Below are 11479 nucleotides of genomic sequence, written 5' to 3'. Positions count from 1 at the left end.
ACATACATACATACATACATACATACATACATACATACATACATACATATTAGATATACATATATCTTTATGCTATGTGCATAATTTGCTCATTCAAAGCTTCCGCCAGTCGGAAATATCGTAACAACACAGAACTCGTTTAAGCGTTTATAATAGTCTATTTAATACAATTTAGTGAGAACTACTCATAAAAACAATAAAACAGAGTTGAGTGACGTCATTTCGTCCCTTCTATTTGTCTATATATATATATATATATATATATATATATATATATATATATATATATATATATGTGTGTGTGTGTGTGTGTGTGCTCTTGTAAAGGCGTCAAAATGAGGACATCCATAGGTTACACAAGCCACACAATGAGGACATTTTCAAATAGAGGTCCAACATTTTGGACCTCATTTTTTAAAGACCTCTATGGTCTATGTAATGTCTAGAATGAGGACCTGAAGTGGAAATAAAACGAAGACCTCATTTTGTCCACTTCATTGGTAACGTGTGTATAGCCCATTATACACATATTTTGATCTTATTTTCACACACAACCCACGGGCTCATGAGCAAGTCATTCTCGTGTCATCTTTTGAAATGCTTTATTTGATTGGCTGATTTCAGCCAATCAAATAAGAGTTTAGTACCTAATAGCAGTTCCGATTGTTCTTGTTTCGATTTCCTGGAAAAAGTTTGCGAGGGTCTAAAATCAACATGTCTACTAAACGTTTGACTTTCAAGAACTTTTTTTCGCATTTGCAGGAATTAAATGAAAGGTAAGATATTAAATTATAGTATTTTGTTTTTATTACTTAGTAGTCACACTAATTATTCTTCATAACTTTCTTTCAGACTTTCATGTAAACACAGTTTCGACTTCGACAAAGTTGTGACTCTCCCATAGTGGGCAGGGAGGTACATGCTGTGTCTTCTATCCCCCCATACCCGTTTCCCAATTGTTTCCTGTCATTGTCTTGGAATGAGATTACTTAGTTTTGTCCTGATCCTTGCCGGAGCTCCTTGGCTGGGAGGGAAACAGTCGAATGTATAGTTATAGTTTTGGGAGATTATATTTTTTTCCTTGTAAATCATCTCTCTGTTATGCATTGTATTATGTTGAGTTTACATATTATATTAAATGATTGGTAAACATTTGAGTGTATTCCTTTTAGATGGGACCTGTGCTTGTGTCTGGATGAGACTTTTAGGTGATCTCAAACTAAGTGCATTGGTGGTCTGCTCTTGGAATCTACATCTGATCCCTATTTGTTCCCAGTTCCCCTATGTCTTACTTTTTCTTGGGTGCTTTTATTGTAATTCTATAACTTTTTACTATCCCATTTTCTTCCTTTTTACTGGCGCTGATATAACCTAAATGTGTTGCAAGCGCCGTAAAACCCTTAAAAACAAACAAAACAAAAAAGTTGTGACTGTGCCTTGTACTTGTGCTCTTTTTTGACTATTGAAGAAAAATACCAACCGTGTCATTAGTTTTTCTTTCGGATTAAATATTCTATGGCAATATTTCCTTATTGTGTCAGCATCTATTGTAAATTTGAAACAAATGTGTAGTTTGTAAGAATATAAGTCAATGTTTAGATCTGGTCATGACGCGCTTACTTCGATCTACATTGTTGTGTCTCGGGTGGGGGTTATAACAGGCTGGAAACTAAGTTGGCAGTGAACACTGAAACAGTTCCAATTGATATATAATTAAATAATGCATTGATAGAAATTTTCCCTGTGTGCTCGCTTTCTTGTATCAAGTCATGTAAAAAAAACAAACCAACTTGATGTCTTATTAATATATAAATAAGTTAAGTAAGAATACCACTTGACCATAACGTTCTCCATCACTATCACTAACATTTTCTCTGTCACCACTACCTACAGTCACTGAACTCACACTCTGATCATGACCATCATCACCATTGTCAACAAAAATGCTTTAACTTTTACCTTTAATATTATCATTGTTGCTGTTATCGTCACTTACTTTTAATGAGTCTTTGCTCATCTCGTCTTATCATTTGTAATGGTAGACCTAATCACTGGGTTTTGATATTTCATACACAGAAAATCACAAAGAGACAAGAAAGTATCAGAATCTCCGAAAGAGGATGAAGATAATGAAGTAAACAGGAAACACGACATCTTAAAACCAGAAGCAGAACTTGACCCGAGTGACCCTGATTCTATCAGAAATCCTTTCACTGATAGTTCCTCTAGTGAATGGTATGTTTTAAAAGTAATATAATTGGGATTGCTAACCTCATTATTTCTTGAAAATTAATTATCCACTCTCCTGGAATGATTCAACATTTTTTAATTACTAAGAGAAATCACGTTGACTATAATATTGATATTGATAATAATTTTGATGGTTAGTGGTCAGACTAATGACCATGAGCAATATGTGATTTTTCGTCTGGTCGGTGTGACCTTTTGAGACACTTAACATTTATTACGACATTCATCACAGATGTGAATATGGTGAGAGTACTACACTACCATGTATATTGTGTAAGTTTCCAGGAAGCTGTTAGAAAAAATTATATGTTCTGTGGTACCTGTTCCTTCTTTTTTTATGTAGCAATTTATTTTTTTAATTTTAAATATTTTATTTGTTCAATTGTTCTGTAAAGGAACAAATACAGATTATTATATATATATATATATATAAATATATATGAAACCATTTTCTTTCAGGGAGCCCAATTCCACAGATGAAGAAGACATTAAACTTTCAGACGAAGAGATATCAAATAAAAGTTCAAGGTAGGCAAATGGGGATTTGAAAATTCTTAGTCCAGTGTTAATCATATTGCTAAGTAAATAAAAATTAAATATATACATAAGCACCGGAAAGGCTAGTCCAAAACTGTGGGTTAATCCGTAATGCAAAAAAAAAAAAAAACCCAACCTATTTCTCTATTGTATTGTCTATAGTGAATAATCTGGAAAGACGGTTAATCTGAGGTAATTTCTTGTTCCCAAACATTTTGTATTAAGCATTGTGACCTCCATTCCAATCAAAATGTCTCATTATAATTGAGATCTCATTTTAACTGATCTCCTATGAAAACAAAGTATGGTAAAAAGAATAAAAAAGGTTGCATTTATAAAGCGCTTATCTACGGTCTAAGCACTTTACAATGACAATTCACTTTCCCCAACAAACAGCAAACATGTAACAGGACAAGACAGGCGACCTGTTAGGTGCGTTACAATTTAATGGGACAAAGGCAGAGCTGTCTTAACTGCCAGGTACTCATTTACACCTGAGTTGAGTGAGCTAATGCATTTAAAGGACACAACGCCCTGACAATAATTTCTGGGAGACAAGTTTTTTGTCACCCATCCATTCACCCATCATGTTCAATATGGCTTGACTATTCCAATTGATGAGACGTGGTTCCACTTCGGCCACTATTATTACAACTACTACAATAGATGCCGGATTCAAGCACGGTGTTTGTGAGGAGAGAAAAGTGTGCTTGAATGCGAAATTGACTTTATATTGTTATTTATCTCTAAAAAAAAGGGTATTTTTTTAACGCCCCTTTAAACACAGAATAGGTTATATAAAAGGCGACACCTCCGATTTAAAGTAAGTGTGCATTTAAAGTAAGTGTGCGATAGAACTATGGGATACAGCCATGAAAACTCTGGTTTTGAGAAAAAAATTCCACTGTGGGATTCGAACCCTGCCCTCGAGGACCAAAGGCGAGTGACATAACCATTTGGCTTACTTATTTCTGTCTTATTATGATACACGTCTTTTCTTTATCTCTGGTCTTTTTAGACGTTTGCTTTGTGTGGTAATGTTTTTTATCTTTTCTTTTCTTTTTTTTTTTTTGCATGTGTGTGTTTGTGCTCTTGTAAAGGCGTCAAAATGAGGACATCCATAGGTTACACAAGCCACACAATGAGGACATTTTCAAATAGAGGTCCAACATGTGTGGAATCCATTGTGATGGTGGGTGGATGGGGTGAAAAAATGAAGATAAAAAATTGCCGACCTGACTGCTTTTGGCTAGAGTGTAAATTCATTGAAATGTTCATGTAAATTGTATCTTTTCATGAGTGGACTGAGGAAAATAAGAAAATCGCACTCCATTTTTATCCAGCCACATTATAATTGTTCTATTTCTTCTTATTTCTCAGCTACCCGGTGGATCAACACATCAGCGATTCTTGCTCTTCTTCTGGAAGTGCAAGCCCTCAGTATCCCATGCTGTTCACAACAAACACGAACGCTCCACCAATTGATATACAGCCACAATTTAAGAAATGGAGTAAATATCATTCATGTTTTTATTGTGATAAACAGATTATCAAACTGGCTAGACATTTAGAAATGAAGCACAAAAATGAGTTATCGGTTGGCCAAATATTGTCATTGCCAAAAGGGTCTTATGAGAGAAGGAAAGCTTGGGTGAAGATAATAAAAGAAGGAGATTACAAACATAACTTTGATGTATTGGAAAAAGGAGAAGGTATATTGATTCCAAAATATCGAGGAAAAATTGTACAAGTTGATGCACTTGTTCCCTGTCCCACTTGTAAAGGCTTATATCGCAAAAATAAAGTAGCAGCTCATTCCTTAACCTGCTGTACAAGAAAACCTAGACGGGCCTATAGGGAAGGGAGTCTTATGTTACCTGTACCAAAGAATGTTTCAAAGTCCTTGTGGCAAAATGTCTTACTAAAGATGAAAGATGACTCGATATCCCAGAAGGCAAAAAGCGATGCATTGATTATTGCATTTGGAGAGCGAACATACCACAAACGTGATGTTGAAGAGCACACTGCTGGCCATATTAGTGGTAGAATGAGAGAACTTGCGCGACTCGTAATAGATTTAGAAGATCGGTCAAATGGAAATATTAAATCCCTCACAGATGCTCTCCTTGTGAAAAACTTTGACACCCTTGTCGAATCTGTCCGCAGTGTTGCAGAGTATTCGGATGAAACACATTCATTTGGGAAGGGTTCCCTTGCTCTCAAGCTCGGATTCTCTGTAAAGAAATGTGCATTCATACTGAAGTCACATGCCATCCAAAAGAGTGACCAAATGCAGAAAGATAATGCTGATAATTTTTTATCCCTTTTCACTGGAAACTGGTGTGATCACATTTCATCATCAGCAAGCCAATCACTAGAAAGAAGGAAGTTCAACAGCCCCCAACTACTCCCTTGTTGTCAGGATGTAGAAAAACTGTACAGTTATGTTAAGAATCTAAAAGTGGATGATTATCCCTCTGTAGCAAAAGCAGCTTTGTGTGAAATTTCTCTTTTCAACAGAAAAAGAGGTGGTGAGGTTCAGCGTTTGACTCTAGAGAATTTAGAAATGGGCAAAAAAAAATCAGGAACCCGCTGATGATGAGATCTTTCAATCTCTTACAGAAACAGAAAGAAGACTTGTTCAAACATTCACTCGCATAGAAATCAGAGGCAAATTCAATCGCCGGGTAGCTGTACTACTGACACACTCAATGTTGACCAAGATTGACATCATCATGAGGGAAAGAGATAGATTATCAATAAAGAGCAAATACCTCTTCGCTACTCCAAATGGAGAGAGGCCATATCGTGGAAGCGATGTCATTAGAGTTATGGCAATTGAAGCTGGTGTTTCCAATCCACATATTTTTACCTGGACGTCTTTAAGAAAACAAGTTGCAACTATATCCCAAGCTTTAGAAATTTCTGACACTGAACAAGACCAGTAAGCTCAATTTCTGGGACATGATATCCGCGTTCACCGCGATTTTTATCGCTTACCTCATGACATTCTCCAAAAGGCCAAAGTTGCAAAAATACTTATGAAAATCAACGCTGGGAAAAGCACTTCTGTGGAGGACTACTCACTGGAAGGAAATTTTGAATTGGAACCAGATAACAACAGTAGCTCAGGAGAGTCAGATATGGATGAAGAAGTGGAGAAATGCCAAAAAGACACACAAGAATTAGCGCCAAGTGAGATCAAGGAGCCATACGCTATTGTAGACAGATATGAACGTGTGGGACTTAATGAGAATTCCTCTGATACGAGAAAAAGTGGGAAAAGGCATAAATGGACACAAGCAGAAAGACATGCAGTTCTTAAACACCTTTCGGTACTCATAAGAATGAAAAAAGTACCCGGTAAAGCAGATATTGAAAGAGCAATAAATCAAGAACAATGTCTAAATGCAAGGTCATGGCGAAATGTTAAGGATTTCTGTTACAACGAAATAAAAAAATCTGTTGGAAAGTATTAGTCCAAAAATAACAGTAACCTACATGATTGATTATATCACATCCATATAAAAATTGTTGTCACTTTCTTTTTTAACCTTCTCTTGATATAAGAAATATTGTGTACATGATATCTTTCAGATATCAATGACTCTTACGATGGCTGAACATGTCTGTCTATAAAATTGCCTGTTGCTTAATAAGTTTTTTTAGCTAATGGATGATTGTTATGAAACTCAAACATAGTTTTTATTCAATAGTGTTTTTAATGGACGATTGTGTTTTATCTTTGTCTTGCTGAATGAAATGCACTATCACACATAACTTTTGTGGTGACATGAGTACTTGTAAAATTATTTCCTTTACATGATAATTTGTATTGCTATGTGGTCTAGAGGTTAGCAACACGACTTCTGATCCAGTGTTAACTGAAGTCATGGATTCAAACCCCATTGAGTAGTTGAGTCCTTGATCGGAAAAAGCGCTTAAATCCCATGTTCGAGTCTAATATGCTGCATGACCCGCCCTTTGTGTTGAGTGTTGTTGTGGCTGGGGACCCATTGTAAAGTGCTTTGAGCACGTTTAGTGGATATTGTGTTGTATAAATGCTCTCTTTTGTTAATAATTTTATATATGATGAATTGTTAAAAATGACTGTTTCTAATCCAAATGCAGTCACCTGGGCTAGTCTAGTAAAAACGTTATTGTACCATTGTGGTCTGGGGATTTATTGGGAATTACAAAGTGTAAAACATGTTGATTTGTTCTTGTCTCTTTACAAAGAATACAAGGCATGTGTATACAAGAATGGAATGAAGAGGTGGCAAATACAGGTTCATTTAAACTTTTCAAGAACATCAGGTCATAATTTAAATATGAAGAATACTTGAATATGGTGAACATGTCTCACTGTATTTCTATCACAAAAATTAGACTTAGTAAGTTGGCATTAGGGAGAGGCTAAATAGGCTACATTAACTTGTTCATTGGCCTTGTATGATTAATACTGTTGAGTGTATTTACTCATGGAGCCAGTGAAGGAAGGATACAGTGGGCTGAACACCTGCTTGTCTATTTTTCCTGTTCCATAGTAATCTCCAACTTGCACTTGACCTTGTCCTTTAAATGGTACTTAAGGTTTAGTGCACAGTTGACCACTACACTGCAATAGACGGTATTTTCAGGGGTTGGATAAACAAACAAGTTTGCATTTGTTTCTAATAGAACGAGGGAGATGGGGTAAAAATAAGTTAGAGAAAAAAGTATATATGTGAGCTTTGTGGGATTATTGAATATGGATATTGGCTCTTATATAACCTAGTTTGTGTTGAAAGCGCCGTTAAACCCCACAAACAAACAAACAAGAATATGAATATCACTGTCAGTAGTTAGTTTTTCCTCGAATGTGAATGAAAGAAATATATGTTGTCTAATTCAATGTTGATTAATCGGTAATCCTAATATTCACAATTTCTTACGACTTATGAAAAGTACTGAATTTAACACTGTGAAAAGGTTGGAAAAGCTATGTTTTAGAATTCTCAATCAATATGGAAGGGAATTGATGGCAACAAGAAATAAAGTACCGAAGATTTCTAATCGAGTTAAAATAGAAAATTAATCTGAGTACATGAATAGTAAATAAAGTGATATACCATCATCATCATCATCATCATCATCATCATCATCATCATCATCATCATCATCATCATCTTCACCATCATATTTTTTTTTCACAAATGTTTTTGTTATGATTATATAGATTGTATTTGAAAAATTGGTTGAAAACCTAATAAAAATGTTATTTGTTAAAATATGAATCATGATGCCTACATTTCTTCACTTTTTAAATGATTTGTATGATTTAGATAAATGTAATTCAATGCACTTTCTGTGTGATGGGATGAACTCAAAAAGGATCATTTTTTAATTTATTTTTCCCCGGGCCTCTAACCCTTACCGCCATGGTTAATGCTGTTACTTAATATTTAAATCCAATTCAGTGTTACTCATTTCAAACTTGAATTTATTTTTTACCTAAAGTAGTAGCTTTCATTCGTCCATCAGACTTTTATCATACCTTTTTCTGGTTAGTATTAGTTTTATTTTTACTCATTCTTTCATCAACCTTAAATGTTATTATTAAATTTATTCTATCCTGATCCTAAAGAGGAACACAGGTGAACACAGGATCCTATATTCCCCATAAACTTACTTGTTATGCTTACATGTAGCTTATCATTTTTGTTGTGTATTTTTCTTTTATATTTGATCTTTATACATCATGAATCGGCATTCAAAGCTACTAAAATTATCTATGATTTGAACCGTCGAAATATTATTTGGTTGGTTGTGTATCAGTAACAATCAAGTGAAATTTTCTTGGTTCATGATAAACATGACAACACTTATTTAATTTAGTTTCGTGAACATTCCCAATCAACGTAATTGTAATTAATACAAAGTCAATCGAAATGTGTTTAATAAAGTTTCATTTAAAATTTATTCTTGCCTTTTGATGATTATTCAACAGTTGTGGCAATTTTTAAAATGTTTCATTGTGGTTTGTTTTGTCACACGTCTATGACTCATGATGGCGTTTTAAGTTTGTTTCATACAGTGCACCCTGCCTGGAGAGGTCACGTTTAGTTGGATGGAGGTTGTATGCAATCAGTAGGGTTGTATCGCACTGTCCCATACAAATCCACCAATTGCACATGCTTTATCAGTGCCTGCTCCCATATTGCTCATGGGGAGATTTTGTAGCTGGATTATAGAAAAACAAAATGGGTATTTCAGTTCTCTTCGCAAAAATTGCAAATAAATTTGAGAGCTGTTTGAAGTTTTTATCAAAAGAACAAACAGTGCTACTGGAGTTTGGTTAGATCCAGCTCGGCTTGTACAAGATGCATTGTGCTGATGTGGTCCTGATTCAATACGACTCTTATCCTGTCTGGAAGCAAATTTGTGCATGTATTGGATTTGAACCTCTATAACTACTATTAATAATTTGTACAAGTTAGCTAAAGGCAAATCAGTGCCAGAAAGGCACAGAGAGAAGGCATGTTGAGCTGGCATTGGTTTCATTTGATTTTTTTTTTTAAATCCTTTTTCTTCAATCTTCATCTACTATTCATTACCCTATCGCTTAATATGAGATGCATTGTACTTATGGGGCATAATGGGCAGGTGGTTGGACTATGGATCAAGCGGTCCAAATTCGAACCTGGCTAAGTCCATTGCAATTTTTCAAGAAAATTTACTGATTGCTCCATTCAACCAAGGTGTAACAAGTACCGGTTTTGTTGGGGGAAAGTGTCTCTGCGATAATACTAGCATCCTGAATCCTATTGAGAGTAATGCATCATTGGTGTCTTACTTCTTTCTTACCCAAACTGGAATAAGCTCCAACTCTCATGAGTCTTAGTTACCAAGTTATGGTAATGGGTTTTTTTTATTCTATGACCTCAATCTGTTCTCACACAAATCATAAGGCCTCATCCCACATACACACTGGTTACACATTACCCATCATTGGACCTCCTTTGGCCACATGTCCCCATTTTGATTCGTGGCAATATAAAGCTTCAAATAATATTTAACTCAAATTTAAAGTTGCAGTCATCTTGTGGATCATTGCTTCTTGCCAGAACGTCTTATAAAAACTGTTTAAAGCAGTTCTTTCTATAGGGCCTCATTGTGCCTTTGAATGACACAGACCTCATTTAAGGCCGAATACACGTATGTGTGTGTGTGTGTGTGTATAATCGTTGAGATCACTGCTCCGTGGCCTCGAAGATACTTTTTCAATCACAGTGCCCTATAATTAGTTAGCATCGTTGACTCTGCATGACACTTCTATAAGTTGGTAAAACAGCGTGATCGACTCCAGCTTTTTGGCTATTATGTGACACGACAGAATAACAGGTGTACGGAAAGTGTAAAAGCGTCATATATGAGCACAGACGGATAGAAAGTGGATTCAGGTCCAAACTAATCTTCAATAACAAGAACATAAAATTGTATATTATTACAATATCGGACGTTCCTATTACTCTGTTGTAGAATATTCACCCTTAGGGCTAAGCCACACCGGAGACTGGCTACGACGACCCGGCACTGACGACCTCTGCCGTCTTCCGGATAGAGACGACGGGCACGGACAAAATACTAAGAATAAAGAGATGAGCCGCTAGACCTACCCATATGAAGCACCTGACGTACTTTTTGTTTTGTTTTTGTTTTTGTTGTTTTTTTGTGTTTTTTTTTTGTTTGTTTTTTTTTTGTTTTTTTTTTGGGGGGGGGGGGGGGGGGGGGGGGTTGTTTTTCTTTGTTTGTTTGTTTCGAGCATGGTATGGCGAGGTCTAGCGGCTCTTCTCTTTATTCTTAGTATTTTGTCAGTGCAGGACGTCTTTATCCGGAAGACGGCATAGAACGGCAGTGCCGGGTCGTCGGAATCAGTCTCCGGTATGGGTGATTGATGGTATTGTTCTCTGATGCCGACGGGATTTTTTCTGAGCTCTTCTGTCCACCCAGCAATGAGTGGGTTGTTTGGTCTGTCAGATCTCTCGGAAAGTGCGGCTATGTGGTCTAGTGGTATGACACTCGCTTTCGGATCGGAAGATCCTGGGTTCGAGGCTCGCTCGGCGCATATTTGAGTCCTTGGAAAAAACTCTTTACTCACATTCTCTCACCGCACCCAGGTGTATAATGAGTACCTGGCCGTTTACAGCGTTGTCCCTGTCCGAAAACAATTGTAACATCGCCCAGCAGGCGCCCTGTCCCGTCCTAAATGTTAAATGTTCCTGTTGGCCAGGGACCCCATGTAAAGCGCTTCGAGCACTTTTAGTGGATATTGCGCTATATAAAAGATCATTTATCATTTATAAAGTACTTTTGATAGACTGGGGACCTATCCAGTAGCAATTGCTACTGTGTGTTTAACGCTACAGAAACCGGGATAAACTCTGCTTCCACAGGTCTCATGGCTCTGATGAAGTACTTTTTTATTTTTCTAAATCATTTCAAAGGCATTTAATATTCCTTTTGTTTTCCCAAGATAACTTTTATTCACTTATGTAATAACTCAGTGAAGATCTTTAAAAGACAGACGTTATGACAAATGGCAGTGCTCGTAGAATTTCAATAGATAGAGTGATATTATTATTATTATTATTATTATTATTATTATTATTATTATTATTATTATTATTATTATTATTATTATTATTATTAT

At 35.9% G+C, this 11479-nt stretch overlaps 1 protein-coding gene across 1 annotated transcript; it reads left to right on the top strand.

Moving 5' to 3' along the window:
- Nucleotides 1–294: 294 nt before the first annotated feature.
- Nucleotides 295–8748, top strand: LOC144966301 (uncharacterized). The gene is made up of 3 exons (XM_078902525.1): nucleotides 295–2235; nucleotides 2710–2778; nucleotides 4168–8748. The coding sequence occupies exon 3, from the start codon at nucleotides 4235–4237 to the stop codon at nucleotides 5381–5383; it is 1149 nt and encodes a 382-aa protein (XP_078758651.1). The 5' UTR covers nucleotides 295–2235; nucleotides 2710–2778; nucleotides 4168–4234; the 3' UTR covers nucleotides 5384–8748.
- The last annotated feature ends 2731 nt before the right edge of the window (nucleotides 8749–11479 follow it).

This window comes from Berghia stephanieae, chromosome 2 (genome assembly GCF_034508935.2).
Source record: "Berghia stephanieae isolate SIO BIC M18660-M18661 chromosome 2, UCSD_Bste_1.3, whole genome shotgun sequence".
In the NCBI taxonomy this organism is placed as follows: domain Eukaryota; kingdom Metazoa; phylum Mollusca; class Gastropoda; order Nudibranchia; family Aeolidiidae; genus Berghia; species Berghia stephanieae.
Note: the sequence above shows the minus strand (reverse complement) of the source record. Positions and strands in the feature narration are given on the sequence as shown.